The sequence below is a fragment of the Berghia stephanieae genome, chromosome 1 (genome assembly GCF_034508935.2).
Source record: "Berghia stephanieae isolate SIO BIC M18660-M18661 chromosome 1, UCSD_Bste_1.3, whole genome shotgun sequence".
Taxonomy (NCBI): Eukaryota; Metazoa; Mollusca; class Gastropoda; order Nudibranchia; family Aeolidiidae; genus Berghia; species Berghia stephanieae.
The window spans coordinates 57,777,693-57,794,516 of NC_088360.1; the positions used below are offsets into that span (position 1 = coordinate 57,777,693).

Below are 16,824 nucleotides of genomic sequence, written 5' to 3' on the forward strand. Positions count from 1 at the left end.
AACAAATTTATCTTTTGGATTAGAGATTATAAGCAGCTGACGGTTCTCCAAACTCTTGGATTCAAAACTGTACTGGATCATTTCAAATTATATTTTTTTAAACAGGATCCGTTAAAAGCTCTTACCATTTGGCAAACAAATATATATCATTCCTGTTTATATTTTTGAAAACTATTGAGAGATAATGACGGCGAAAGAGAGTGTTATGGCAGCGATGGACAAAGCAGATAAACCGACACATTCTGTGGATTATTATTATTTAGAGGTAAGATAAGTGTAATTATCTGAACAAAAATATCACAATGCCAATTGCAATTTTCATTATCAACCTTACCATCATCAACATCAACATCAACATCATCATCATCATCATCATCATCATCATCATCATCATCATCATCATCATCATCATCACCTTCATCCTCATCATCATCATCATCATCATCATCATCATCATCATCATCATCATCATTATCATCATCATCATTGTCGTCGTCGTCATCATCATCATTATCATCATTATCATCATCATCGTCATCATCATAAGCATCGTCATCATCATAAGAATCATTATACTCATTATTTTTATTATTAGTGTCATCAATGGAATCATAATTAATTACTTTTAATAATTTCATCCTCACCTTCAATACCATATCCCTCATCGACATTCCTTTATCATTATATCATAATCGTTGTTACCTATCTATCCATTCATCTATCTAGGCAATGCGATACTTGACATGCAAAGATCACAACAGTGACGATTCCGACTGTGGTTGTCGGCGTTGTTGTGAGGATAACGACGACGATAACGATGGCAGTCTGGCAGACAGGAATCGTAACGAAAACAGCAGTGGGAGAGAACGGTCGTGGTCCCATTCTATTGCAGAAAAAGTAATTACAACTTATTGACTTATTCCTTATCATTAACTTTTCACATAGGATGCAGGGTTTTACATTAACCTGTCAAAAAGTCTGACCGTTTTCACCAAGAGAGCAATAATAGCGATGCGAATCGGCCTTCAATAATTAGCGAATCGCAGTAGTTGTTACTATCCTTGTAGTAAAAACGATAAGGTTTGTGTGGTATCGCCTGTTCCCGTTCTATATGTTAAGTGTTGCTGTTGGTCAGGGACCCTTTGTAAAGCGCTTTGAGGACGTATAGTGGATATTGATCTATATAAAAGCTCATGTTTAAAGCTCAACGTTACAAATAATTGGAGATTTTATGCTGATAAAGAAAATCATTACCATCTTTATCTGCTTTTATACTTAAAGTTATATTGCTTTTATTGATGTTGTTTTCTGTTCTTTTCTCATATTTCTTTGTTTTTGTTTTTGATTGTTTTGTTTTGGTTCGTTAAGATATTTATTACAAAGCAACACTGAAGTGTGCTTATAGGAGTACGTTTCATTTGATTTCAAATTATTGTGTTGTCTTGATATAACATTGTCTTTAAATACATCTACCTTAATTCAATATGGTTAAACAGGCAAATGGTTTGTTATTATTTACATTTACGACAGTGCGAGATCAATGATGAGGTCACCTCGAGGGATATCAAACCTGTTTATTCGAAATCATGCCAAGCATTGTCCATGAACAAGGTACTGAAGCATTGCCCCATCATCTTTCATAATCCGAGGAATATGTCTAATGTGCATAACACCTACATTCAGTCTCTCTGCCATCAAGATCTACTTCACGAAAACTCTTTGGAGTGTTGACTTGGCCTGAAGAGATTGTAACCTAAAGTCAATTTACCCAAAGACAGAGTCAAATTCTTTTAAAGGACAAACCACAAGAGTTTTCTTCAGATCTGAAAAATACCACAGTAAAAGTAATCTGAAACAGGTGTAAGTTACGAAAATTAATTTGCCTGATTATAGCTACATTATGTAAATGATATGTAAGTCTCTCTGTTCATCCTTTTTTTTTTTTTTTGTTTTTTTTTTTTTTTTTTGTTTGACAACAATAACTGAACATTCTTTTCCTTTTTTCCCCCAGTATGACCGAGAAGATAAAGTTTCCCAGTTACCAGACATAGACAAAGTTGGTAGCAGATTAAAAAACAGACGTTTCAGCGATGGGATGTTACTCAAAAGTGGGATGAAGGTGTGTATTTGCATGTGCCATTGATTTCGTTTCTTTTAAATGTTATTTAAGATTGTTTATCAGATTAAGTCAGATTAAGTTTCTAAAAGATTATAGTTTAAATTCTTGCCGGCTGTAGGTTCCGAGACTTATAGCAAAGTCGATTATAGTTTATTCGTCGTGATATGATTTGACCCTCAATAACAACTCGTATGTTTCTTGTAATAATGAGAGAGATTCACTCTGGCAACAAAACAAAATAATCTAAAGCCATGAGGTGGAGACTATGGCTACCAGAAAAAATCACAAACAACTTGTACATTTCATCTAATAGCGAGATAGACATTGTGGCTACAAAAACTCTAAAGGTTTAATTTAACAATGCTTCACTAATTATTGCTCTATATGCTTATCAAGGAGTTTTGTGTACCCATTGGGCTAAATTCCTTGACTCATGGCATTTTAGTTTGTTTTGGACAGAGCACTATGAGTTGTTGACATAGCATACAACTTAAGAAGACTTCAATGACAGTATAACGGCAAATCTGACAAGCACTTGGATACCTTGGAGTTTCTTTCCATTATTCAACTGACAATAAGGTGAAAATGGAAAGACCTCGGATGGGAATCGTACAAATAGTGGACGTCTCAGGAACAAACCCTTCATCAGCACAACAATAAACAAAGGAACATTGAAAACAAATAAGATAAAATGTAGTAGAAATGTAACGTCTGTATTCTTTGATACTTTAAGCAACTTTTCGATTACTCATCAGCGTAAGTCACGAATACTCCTGTTGACATCTTTTAGATGTAAATTTTAAATCCCTGGCCCATCGAATGGTCATATTAATGGTTTTAAAATTTTTTTTCAGGTCAGCAACGGTCGAGTTCAATGGGCAGACGAATGCCACAAGGAATTGACAAGGAGCAGACCCAGAAAAAAGTATGAACGAAAACCGGCTCTCAACACACCTCCTCGCAAATCCATTTTAAAGCACTCCTCAGACGAAAGTCTAGCTGTGAACGAAGATGATTATGACAGCTGTAGTACTAGTAGCAGCTAAATAGTGATTATCGTTTTGACTACCCGTCAGTTATCAGATACATTACTGTGATTCCTCCAGTGTTAAAATGAATGGACAACATAACACAAATTCATTGCAGTCGCTGTCAGTCAACAGGTACTGGAAATACCTCAAACACATTAGAGCTGAGTCAAAGTGTTGTTGTTAAGTTAACTCATGTGTCATACAACATTATTCACGCTTGGCATATATACATTAAAGTATAGCCAAATCCATAAGTGAAGGCTCTGAAGCTCTGTCTTGGTATAACTGGTGGATCAGCTGAATAGCAGCTTGAAACGAGCACATTCATGGGATCTTTGTTAAATCATTCTTGGCTCATTAATAAAGTTTGATATCCATAAAGCACAAACACACTCAAATTAAATTGAAGTGGGCATAGATTTCGTGCGTGTGATACAGGTCGTTGCTGTTATGACCTAAAATTGTCACAAGCGCCATTAACGCCAAAAGTAAATAGAAACAAAAAGGGAAATTTTGGTAAGACATTCTCATGAACACTATGTATAAAAAGTGAGAAAGTTTTTGTTAAAGACCATAAGCAATGTAAACACCGTATGCAGTCGTAGCTTCCCGCAAGGTGTAATAGAAGGGTGATACGAGAAATTGCAAGGTTGTTAATTGAAAAGATAACAAAAACATAGGAAATGCGAATCTTTGACTGTTCTGAACACGGTCATTGAATAGGCGGTTGAGCTTTTTTTTTAAAAGCAGAGGTGTGTCCTCGGTGACACACATTACAATTAGTATAATATCATATCGTTGGATTCAGTGAACTTCTAAATGAATCTATTAATAGGTCTAAGGACAGAAAGTATAGACATGTCAAAGTTCCTCACTAGTGCGGGGCGGTCCTTGTCAAGCTTAAGGACCACGGTCCTACGGTCCCTGGGAAATGAAAACCGCAAGGACCGGTCCGGTCCTTTTCGACAATGAACATTCCTGAGAGACTGTTGGAAGTTCGAACTGTTTTGACCTTTGGGACCGTGGGACCGCCCCGCACTAATGAAAACCGTGGTCTACAGGAGTAAAACACACGGAGTAGTCACACTCATTTCAAATTGTAACCTAATTAGAGAAGAGGGGTGATGCCTTCTTTATTTGCTCACCGTACTTCATTGTTACTTCGATAATTTAGCGTGAATAAAATTTGAAAGTTATCCCCATTAACGGAGATAATGGAATCGCCCAAAGCGTTGATCGAGTTGTTCGTGGCGGTGATACACACACGCAACTCCTACCCCCCCCCCTTCCCCCCCCCCCCACACACACACACATTAGAGGGCAGCGAGCATTGAAGAGTAAGAGAGAGACGTGTGAAGTTATAATAAGAGGGGGTGGATGCGGTAATAAGTAATAAGTGGGGTCGATGGTGACTTTTCGCCAGATCTAACAAACCCAGCTACCCATTCACTGCTGAGTAGACAGGGATTCAGAAAAAACTCGACTGCACCCGGGATCGATCTCTGGCCCTTTGCGTATAAATTGAGTGCTCTATCAACTGAGCTATCGGGGTCCCCAAATATTCTATTGGACTTTTTAAAAATACAGACGTTATAACTGGGTTTTTTGGAAGGAAGGAACTAATGAAACTCGTATTATTTGATTAGTTAAAACACCAAACGAAATTTTAATATTATTGTATTATTTTAAATGACAACAATGCGATAGAAAGGAGTGGTGACTTGCTACTTGCTAGGTTCGAGACACACACACACACACACACACACACACAAACACAAACACACACATCTTTAGCAGTCACATGCATTTCAAACAATAACCCATTAGAGAAGAGGGGTCATGCCTTCATCATAGATCATTGTCATTGCGATCATTATGGTGTAGTAAATTTTGAAATTTACCCCGTATAATGGAATCGTCCAAGGCGTGCGCCTCCTGTTCCCCCCATCTCACACACGAAAGGGCGGTTTGCGGAGTGGAGGGACGTGGTCGTCTGCCTCTATGGTCGTCTGTGTCGTTTAGTGTATGGCAAAGGGGGGTGGGTGCGATTAATTAAGTGGGATGGGTGGTGGTTGGTGGAAGATAGGCAAAGAACCGAGGCAACGAATCGCTGGTTAAGTAGTATGGCGCGAGACCGTTGAAAGGTGATAAGAAGTGAGGACCGCCGCCGGTCTTCCACTATGGGACCGATCCCCGGTTCACAGCTAAAAGACCGTGGGACCGGTCCCAAGGACCGGTCCTCAGCGCGGCACTATTCCTCACTGCTTGAAGCTGTTATGTAATCTGAACTAAAAACCGCTCTGTTCATTTTTATTTTCACACATCTGGTGTCTCCCTAGACTAACGCACACATTTGTGGTGTTACGTAGAAACAAGATAGCTTTTAGTGCAAAATTTGACATTTGACAATGTACTCAGCAATAATGAATATAATACCTTCAAAAATGATTTGAGCCCCAAAGCATTCTTCGTTGATCTTTTATTCGAAGTTGTCAAATTAATTTTTGTTAAATATGATTTTCTTTTCGCATGTTTAGACAGCTGAAGAGAATTTACTACAAGATTTGGAATGGTGTACTTCAATAACGCAAAAAAAAAGGAATCCATTGAAATATTCTATGATAAAAATCATGTTTTGTTTATTTGAATTTTTATTAAAATAATCTGTTAGTTTGATGCACGATAAATTGAATTTAAATGATTTCAACATTTTGTATGTACTACCCTATGATTAAGATTTCTTAATGATAATTCGTGTCAAATTATTATAGTGTGTGCTTTTGTTATCTTTTGATAAAGTTCTAAGCCAACAATGCAATACATGGTTTGTCCAATAGAAATATTTTTTTCTCTTAAATATTATTTAAGCCTACTGTGAATCTACCAATGTTATTAAAATACATATTGTATTTGCTTGAGTAATGATTTAATTTGCTGGTGCTAACATTACCTTTGTATTATATTATAACTTGTCTCATATCCAATATTCATTGCACAAGCCCCCTATGTAAATTTCTTACGCATTACGCTTGAAAAATAAGGATTATATGTTGACATTATCGACCAATACTTGAGTGTAAATTCCCTAAGACTCACAAACACGTTTACATTGTTTCTTATTTTAAAAGTTCTATGATTGTTTAAGTTGAAAATATGTATGTCATGTTATGTTATGAAAAAATACAAAGATAACGTGATGGTATTCAACGAAAATGCTTTTTAGTATGCAAAGATATATTATGTAATGATATACATGCATTTCAGTCGATAAAATCAAAGATGTATTTGTGTATGTATGTCTGTGTGTGATTGTTTATTTGCTTTATGCTCTATGATGTCCCTCAGTCCTGGAACCTGAACGAAGGCTTATATAGCTAATCAGTTACAGTAACTGTCAAAGTTATAGTTCAGTGCCTGATGTTTTTAATGTTATATGTTAATGCTTCAAAGCATTTTTTTTGGGGGGGGGGGGGGGTCTCAAAATACAGTAACTAGCAACGTCAGATGACTTGTATCTGGGTTTTTTAATAATCAAATCTTGAATTTTTATAAAGCCTTATGAAATGAACACAGCACAGATATATATATATATATATATATATATATTATATATATATATATATATATATATATATATATATATATATATCCAATAAAGGGAGAGCCCATCTATTTTTAATTTTATTTTTGTCAACAAAGTGATGACGAATTGCATAATCGAGGCGTCGACTAATATTTTGATAAATGGTAACAAATTAATTTGCATATAAACTAGTTTTGAAAAATAGTTTCCCTGATTTCCTGCTGTAAATTAAACCTTTTTTATGCAATTATAGTTGATTAGAGAAATAGCTATTATCTCGGGGATAACCTGATGTTAAAAATGAATTCAATATAAAATCTCATTTATAAAAAATGGGTTTAATGAATGCATTTCTGGGTATATAATAAAGTGTGAATAGAGATTTTTAAAAAGTTAAATTCCATTCATTTTGACATTAAATTCAATTAACTCAACACAGAAAGCCATAAGTCTGTAATAATTGTTCACGCGTTTTTTTGTTTTGACAACTATGAATGAATTCTACGTACATGAATGCGTTTGCAACCAAATCCTGACCCTTGATCAGTGACTCATTATATTTTCAAGTGAACATATTATATGGGACCAGTTTCTCCGTGTTATGGTTTATTGTTTTCTATTCATTGTTTTTAATGAGATGTGTTTACTCGTCGAGCCCTTTGAAACATGTATGACCGCATATTATAAGTGTTCAATTGGTTGGCCAGAATTAAAGGTTTTAGTCTCAATTTTTACTCACGTTTAGTGAATAAACACCAAAATCAACTATGCCTACATATATTCGTTTACAAGACATATGTTTGGTTGTCTCTTGTCTCCTGTATGGAAATATATTTTATATCAGTTTCTTTACCCCCCCCCCCCCCAAAAAAAAAAAACAACAAAAAACGAATAATTAAAAGAAACATTTTTTAAAAATTCTTTGTGAATGACAAATTTTCAAGTAAAAGTTCCATACCATACGATAGACGAGATACAATCAAACATCTGTCATTTAAATACAATCAATAGAGATAATTTATTGAGATTAATCACCTCTCTGATAATTCAAATATAATTGTTGTCATCGTCATAGAGCTGATTCGCCCTCAACAAATTTTTTTTTTTTTTTAACACACGACAATAAGCTGGAACGGTTAAACATACGATTGTTTTAGCAGCAACAATGGGGATGATCTATATTACCTTTCCATGTGCTCGAGGTCATTAGTCACATTGCGAAGTGTGCTCAAAATGACCCTTATAGTGAAAAGGGTTCACAGTTTGAGAGTATCTAACATCATGATTAGTCATTTTGTTCAGTTTGACACATGGGTATGTTTACAACTTTCATTAACAAAGTTGCGTGTTTACATTTATTGAGAAATGGGACAGCGTGGCTAAGCGGTTAGATCTTTGCTTCGTACCCGCCGCGTTGTGTGGTCGAGCAAGTCACCTAGCCTTAGCTCACTTTACGGCGCTGCACTGCGGCTGACGCCTGGGTTATTTCAGTCTTCCCTTGGAATAGATCATAAAGAAAAATTTCCCCATTAGAGATGAATAAAGGGAATTTATTTATTTAAATATCTAATCGTTGTACAGCAACAAATCATGTGATCGATGACTAGATTGGACAAAAACATGAATATAGATCGCTCCCATTACTAAGCATACTCAATATGATGTCAAAATTGTTATAGAATTTTATTGTTGTTATGAGTAGTTCTCACTAAATTGTATCATTTCGACTATAAAAACGGTTACGGTTACACATAGTTTTGTCTGTTGGTACGTTATATCCGGTTGGTGGGTGTTGTGAGTAAAATAACTAAACGCACAAAATCAATAACTGGTCTATCTGCGGGAGAAGATTACTACTGTATAAATGCTATGTGTTTAGATAATCACCAACTCTGCCCGCCAGATTAATCGTACAAACACAAGAAACAGGGAAACCTTAAACGTATAGATAGAGCGAAATTGAAGTCACTCAGCTCTTTGTTGTTGTTCACCAGGTGGGTAGTTCTCACTAAATTGTATTAATAAGACTATAAAGATTTAAAGTGTGTTGGTAAGTTATAGCCGGCTGGCAATGTTAAGAGTTTTGTAAAACTAAGTGCATAGCATCAATAGTCTGTTAAAGAAACTGAAGTGACGACAAATCAGCCAATATTCGGTCTAAACATTCCACCGATTTTTGCCTTTGTGAACTCAAGTAAACTACTAAAACGTTCCCACATCCAAACCAAAAGGAACATTAAAAATACAGTTGATGTCACTAAGATTTTCAAAACATATTAGAAGGTTGTATTATGAGACAAAAGCCATGGTGATGGTATTGCTATTTAAAAAAACAAATTCTTCGGTCTTAATTCGCGTGCTTTATAAGATATTGTTACAATTATGTAACATCTTCAATCGACTTATAATCATGACAAATGAACACTGTTTTTTAAATATTGTATTTAACTATGTTTTTGAAATAAAATAACAAATATTGAATACACATCTTGAAATTGTAATGTGTCCTTTGTGTGTGTGTGTGTGTGTGTGTGTGTGTGTGTGTGTGTGTGTGTGTGCGTGCGTGTGTGTGTGTGTGTTTATTTCTCTCCAAGGCTTGAATAGGAACTCCATGGTTCCCTGGTTTAATGTGTGCGGAACGAATGATAACTACGTAAGAGGAGTTCCATGGGAGACTCTCATTACTTATATATTTGCAAACCTTTTAAAATGCTTGAACTTATTCAAAATCACACAGAAAAAACTTATGATGGACAGCTAACGGACTGACTCTAAATGTTAAACATGCATGTACGCATGTATATATACAGTAGTTAATACTGTGCATACGAATACCTCTTCTAGTGCGTTCATAGCCTTCTGTCCAATGAGGGGTAGATGCGAAGTATAAATGTTTATTATTATTCTGATTTACGCGTACCCTTTGAAGTCTATTCAAGTTTCTTACATGGGTAAAATAAAAAAAATAACGGACATGGTTGTGGAATTTTGGACATTACTACTTTATTTATTGCTCTATTTGACATAGCCACCGCGGATAGCAATACACTTTTACATTTGACAGCCATCCGCCTAATGCCATGAAATGAGCAACTTTGTTCAATGTTCACCGGTTTCTCCGGTGGCAAGCTTTATGTCTGCTTGTGGCTCACATATATTTTCCACAAAATTGGAATTTCGGATATAGATAAAACTCGCAAGGAGCTAAATTATGGTAATAGTGGGGATTATCCATAAAACTCGAAGCGCTTCCTCACTGTCCTGATTTTGTGAATGGAAATATTGGAATAGATGACCCAAACCCGGAATCCAAAAGATTTGGACTGTTCTTGCAGATAGTGAGTCTCAACTTGTTTTTCTATTGAGCCATGTATGTCACATTGCGCCTGTTTAAACGTCAACTTAAAACGAAAAGACATGGGTTACCCCCACCTCCCCCACCCCCCTCCCGATGTGAATCTTTTTCATCAGTGAACGTGTTTTCGTCGTTCATTCACTGGATATGAGTCCCCAACTTGCTTTATTTGTAATTGAAGATTGACTAGGTCTTGGTCTTGTGTTAATATATCTTTTAACTCTCTCCTCACCAACTGTAGGAAAATAGAAAAATCCGTTACTATACAAACAGCATTTTTTGCTTAGCAAAAGTATCTATAGCGTGAAAACTTAAGTTTAAAAATTCAATGTTGTGTGTTAGGTCGGTATGACATTTCATTCCAAATCTTGAAAATGGTCGTAAGGAGAGAGTTAAATATTGTTTTGTTTGGTCTTTTGGGTAGAATCTTACTTTACAAGGCATGTGTCGTCATGAAAGCATTGGCTTCTATTGTTCAATGACTCCAAAATATAAACAACTTTGTCTCAAACAATTCTTCCGCAGACAAGCTTTGTAAAAGTATCATTCAAACCTAATCTATGTTTGTTTGTTTTTTTAAAGGAGGGAGGGAGTAGCAACGTTTTAAAATTCTTAGGAAGTGCAAATGTACTAGACATTACCCATCGCCCATTAGTCCTATTAATATATATATAGGGGCCAACTAGGTTTGCAAATGATGGTCTCGAATAACTTTTGGTTAGTAACTTTCCTGACCCTGCATTAGTTGAACCATCTAAATACCACAAAAGCAATATAAAACTTAAGTGTGTGCCAGTCAAATGAGAAAGAAAAGTACAAGGAAAATACAGTAGATGAGCAGGCTGATTTTTAGGGATGGTTTTTTCTTTTCTTTTCTTTTTCTTTCTGCTTTGTCGGGCATTGCTTCGTACACACTTTTTCAGATAAGACCTCTAGTCTTATTTTTTATCAATTACAATTCTTTTTAAAATGCGTAAATATCATGAACAATTCACTCAGTGAATGTAATATAGTAGTTTTCCTTAATGTAGAAATTTAACGAGCTCAGTGGATTACTCCAACGTTGATAGCTATGAGGTTGTATATATGTATATCTGTTGTATATCTGTGTGTATGTGTGTGTGTGTGTGAACATATTTAAGAGCTGCTATAATGGGATCTATAAAATCATGGTGCAGAAAAGGGCCCTTTCCCCCCTTTCCTAACCCTTAAACGACTCCCACTTTCTTCTGTTTTGCTCCAAGAGCTCTCGTTACGTAATCTTACACCTACAGCTACCAAATCGGGTTAAATGATTTATTGGTTCTTTTCTTCTATCTTTGCCAAGTGTTGGTCATCGCCCTGGGCAGAAATTCGATTAATTCCGATCATAGTACGGCACGACTACTTGATCACATTATCCCACATAAGGTAATGTTATATTCCCAAGCTAATTCAGGCCCATTGTTGTTTTATTTAATCCTTTGGTAACGGAAAGGCTCCAGGCTAGATCGCCAGAAATTTATATAATGCTTAATTGTACCGCCCACGCCAGGGTCGGTCATTTGATAAAAATAACGGTCTCATACATAATAAATCGTAATGTGTGAGAACGGAATCAGTCGTTTGAGCTTAGCAACCGTCGGATTAAAATACCTTTTGAATGACTCGCCGTTTTGATAACGAGATAAGGTTTCATCACGTTGTCAAAAATGCCAAGTCCACTAATTAGTCCGAGAACAATTTTCTCCGCAATACAATGATAACGTTGATCACCTTATGTCCGGACTATTGATACTGTCTCATAATTTTAGCCAACTGCAAACTTAAGCTAAAGACTAAACTGTAAATAATTTGCCATAAATTCAATACCATAATGTAGTGCTACATGCACAAATGACTCTTAATTAAAATAACAAAACAGCAGTTGCTTTACCCGTTATGGGCCAAAATTGATTTTCTTTCAAACCACGATTTCCCTAGTTATTTTTCTGGTTGTAAATGCACAGTGATAAAAAAGTTGGGTTTTTTCATAATGACTTGGAAAATATTTTTGCACATTCTGATAGATTTAGATGATCACCAACATTCCAAAAAACATCAATCCAGGGATATCTCTTAACGGGATTATTGACGCTACCAATGAAGCCCAAATGAATACAGTGTTGAATTTCTATTGTTACTTTCTCGGTGAGTTTAGTTTAGTTTTTAGGGGATTTACGGCACTTACAATACTTTTAGGTATTTTTAGTACCAATTTTAAAAAAAACAGAAAGATGACAAGCTGTAGATCTGAAGTTAAAATTATCAAAGAAAATGTAAGAAAAAGGAATTGGTGTATATAGCGAAAAGAATATTCCACGAACAACCCGTCCATTATCTAAAAATCCAATCATTGGACCCCTTTATGGAGGATGCACGCTTACAATGTAAAAACGTATTCAAAACCAAAAATTATATTAATGAACTATACTACATTTGACCGTCTCCCTCTCAGCTAATGATCAATGCCAGGACCAGAAATAAACTGTGAAATCTCAGTATAGAATCTAGAACAATAGGACTGAGCGATCTGAGAAGGGAAAATAGACATAGGAGGATAGAAGACACGACACTTGTCCTCTCCGCCCATTGTGGAAGATCAGGAGACCCCCACTAGTGCTTTTTTTAAGGGGATAAGTAATATCAAGTTATTATACATTTAAATCCCATCAACAGTACTTCTTCAGAACCACAGTTGCGTTCCCCAATACATAATAGTCCCAGCTACCCATCATTGTTGGGCGTTGGGTGAATCGGCTGAATTTGATATCGATATCTGTTGCTTTACTTGATAGGTTTGTGTTCTACCACTAAGCTATCATGGCCGAGAACTTCGTCTAAATAGTATAGAAAAAAAATGTGCTGCTAAAGAAAGGTTTGATAATCATAAGGCTTCTCGGAACTTACCAACTACCAAAGCATCGTGTACACCTCTGCATACTAACCCCATGGGTCACTGGCAGAGCAGAGGAAGACAACGGCGTTTCTTCACCAACTAGACATACACACATGAATACAATATGAGGGGGAACAAACAAGAAGAAAATAATTACACAGAGAAAAATTAACTCGTTAAAGAGCTGGTAAAAAATCGCATGAGTTAGACGTGACGGAAAGAAGAACTTGCTTTCATATTATTTTGATTTATTTTTTTCAAGAAGATAAAACATATGCCTAAATGTTTATCTGTATCACGAATAGGAAGTTCCCATCTGAATTTTTAGGCTTATGTGGCTAGCCTGCATGTACATATTATTTGCAATTATGATAACCAAATGTAATTGATAATAGGTTTGGGGTTATCAGATCTGAAAATAAGTACACGTGGCTTCTAAATACAATAATCAAAAGTCACATATAGAATTCTATACAACCGTATGGACATTTGCATATGAAATTTTTCAAGAAAATAATAAGTAAGGGTTAGCAGAAGGACAAGAAATTGAGCATCTTTCCGGTTGTGAAAGATACTTGGTTTGAACATGACGAATAAAGCACTTTGCGTCGATAAAGATCCATTGACTAAAACTCCTACTGAGATTTCCTTTCTCACATCATGAGAAATACAAGAGTCTGGAATCTAATTTCCTATTTATTTATTATTGATTCTTACCATTAAAATTAAAAAAACATAGAACAAAAATAGTCAACAATGCGCTTAAAAAAGCTACCAGGACACACAATAGATAAGGGGAAATGGGTATCAAAATCCTTGAATTGTGCAAATTAGGGCAGAAAGCATGAAAATATCATCTGTGATAAATTATGAAAAATCCTATGATTTATACTATAGAACCACTTTGAGATATCAGCATTAGCTGTGATAAGGGCTTTAAAAATATATCGTTCCTTGTACATTTTACGATATTACAAAATCACGACAAACTATAGTGCCATCACTGCCAAAACAACTTTTTACGTTTTGGCCGGTGAAAACAATCAAGTAATATATTTCGGTCAGTTAGAATTATAACCATCTTGGTAAAAAATATTAACCAAAAACTTGTATAAAGTTAGAAAATATTTTAATCGATAATATGTATGGAGTAATAATTTTCCGACCAAAGTGCAAAAATCGTTTTGTCATAGTACTGCAATATGAGCCCATTAGCTTTTTTGGCTATAAACGATCAGGTTGTTTGACTTAACCTTGACAAGACGTGAAAGACATGGGTGATTTTTTAGGAAACCTTTACTTTTGGCGGATGACGATCTCCCAAAAATGAACTCTCTGTACCCAGTGCCCGGACTGCAATCGATAAGTGTTATGTGTGGCAAGTATTGGTGTTTTATCGCTCTCTGACATGTGTAATGGCCCATTACTGCTGTCAGCTTGGAATTTCCCGTCTTTTATATCCCAACTCCCAGTCAGTTATTTAAGTTATTTGATCAACTTCACCCTTGGCACCAACCTACAACAAGGTTGGCTTTTTGATATATTTTATTGTGCTACTATACGAAAGGTCATTTGGGTTTAAGAATCATGTCATAGTCCTGCCTTATTGAGTACGTAATCATTTATACAACCGTACTCTCAAAAACATTTTATAAATCATGAGAGCTTTTGACAAGATAAATGTTTTGGAATCCATCGATCTCTAACCAGTTAACTGCCGTTCTCTGGAAAAACAAGTATTTAAAAATTTGGCCAAAAAACTCGTCCTTCAAATATCGATCGTCAGCTTGGCAAAAACTCTCAAACCAGGGATTTGGCAACATTTTTGAGTTTTCTTTTTCAGTGTACGGCAGTTAACTGGTTAAAGGACAAGTCTTTCTGGCCAATCATTAAATGTGGTTATTTTCAACTATTTTCCTTGCGGCTATGTAGTCTTGTAGTATGACATTCGCTTTTGGATCGAAAGGTCCTGGGTTCGAGCCTCGCGCAGCGTATAGTTGAGTCCTTGGCTCTTCACTCACATTCTCTCACCGTACTCAGGTGTATAATGAGCCCCTGGCCGTCAACAGCGTTGTGTCTGTCGGAAAAATTGTTTTCTGGCCAATTACTTAATCTGTTTATTTATAGTGTACGGCAGAATATTCTCGTACCATCCGGTATCAGGAGTTAATATCACATCATAGAATTGAATACAAATAATGTGACCCACCGCCTCAAAACGTTATTATGTCGGGATGATTAAAATGCTTAAAATCGATCTTGTAGACGAAATTATACGTCGGAGTAAATCTTGTGGAAAATATAAGGCAAAGAATCTAGTTTCCAAATAGAATAAAATGTCATATTCCATATCAATTTACTTTTAAATTCACTTTTCGACATTTTGTTTAACCCCGATATAAAACCTTTTTGATGTGTTGGGTCACGTAATATAAGGAATTTTTAAAATGGCTTAATATCAGCTTGAGTGAGTAATAGATTATAAAACCTACGACGTTTAAATACTCTTATTTGCATTTCGAATCCGAACACTTATTGTGGGCTTATTTATCATTGGTGTAATGGAGAAATAGAATTTTATATTATTTTGGGTTTCCTCACTACAGCAATGAGACAAAATTATAAGAATTATTAGACTCAGGGAAATGTACAAAGGACAGAACTTTCATATCATCACAAAGTAAAAGAAAAGTAGAAATAGCAATAATTTATAAGATTTCAATTCAAAAGCACCCTCGCTGTTAAAGATGTGAATACGTGTGTATGAGACCGGACAAAGCAAAAATATAGAAAAATACGAGAAAAATAAAATATCCCAAAAAGTCAGCCTGCCACGAGGCAATGTTTCATACACATTTTTCAGGTCTTTATTTCATTTACACCAGTGCCTGCTCCATAATTTGTCACCTTGATATCACCAAAGTGAACTTATTTGCAGGTCTTATAACCGGACGCAATTATGGGCTTGTTTTAACTTTATGTGATGGACAATATTTTGCGTAGGTTTTTGAGTATTTCCATTACAACATCACTGTCATAACAAAACGGGTTGTCAGAACTGCGATTAAGAACATGTCGGATATCACCTAGTTTAATTTACCGGTCTGCCACTTATTTGTTACAACAACAATAATAATAATAATAATAATAATAATAATAATAATAATAATAATAATAATAATAATAATAATAATAACAACAACAACAACAACAACAACAAGCCTTTTTGTTAATTCAAAAATGGTGTAATAGAAATTACCAGAATAGCAAATATTCAGCCGGTACGGGTTAACGACCTTCATACCTACTATAATATATATCAGACGCACCAGATTCAGATCCAGGTGAGTCTGAAAACAATCATGTGCACGCAGTAACGGTTGGGTTTCAGGGTCCTATATTATATGTTTGTCGTGTGTATAATACATTTTAAAGTATCAAATATTATCCACGATTATGATTAAGTGCAATTTGTTCCGTGGATCCATGACCAATATAAAAAGCACCAATCGTTTTAAAAGTCAGTGTCATGAGATGACTGAATTCTCCTCCATGGATCTGATATGATGTCATGTGTACAATGTAATGCAAGGATTATATATTTTATATCCTTAACTCATGCTGTTTGCGCCAGTTAGAGCCATAAAGCCAATGTATAAAATTCACCTCACTTTAAAATTTTCACTGATAGAGAGAACGATTTTCAGGAGGTCGCATGTAGGGATTATAATATTATAGCAATAGCTGCTTGGTATTCGTGTATCAATAATATCAATTATGTAACTGGCATGAAATCAAATCAAGGAAAGCAATTGAGCG

General features: G+C 35.4%; 1 protein-coding gene across 1 annotated transcript in view; it reads left to right on the forward strand.

The window, feature by feature from the left end:
* Positions 1 to 5,544, forward strand: part of LOC144978230 (uncharacterized) — an 11,734-nt gene extending 6,190 nt beyond the window's left edge. Inside the window, exons 2-5 of the mRNA XM_078924031.1 lie at positions 1 to 265; positions 727 to 897; positions 2,012 to 2,119; positions 2,974 to 5,544. The exon at positions 1 to 265 is cut by the window's left edge and continues 755 nt beyond it. Of these exons, the coding sequence (XP_078780157.1) occupies positions 185 to 265; positions 727 to 897; positions 2,012 to 2,119; positions 2,974 to 3,165 (552 nt within the window). The 5' untranslated portion in view covers positions 1 to 184 and the 3' untranslated portion in view covers positions 3,166 to 5,544. The remainder of the gene's footprint in view (positions 266 to 726; positions 898 to 2,011; positions 2,120 to 2,973) is intronic.
* Positions 5,545 to 16,824: the final 11,280 nt, after the last annotated feature.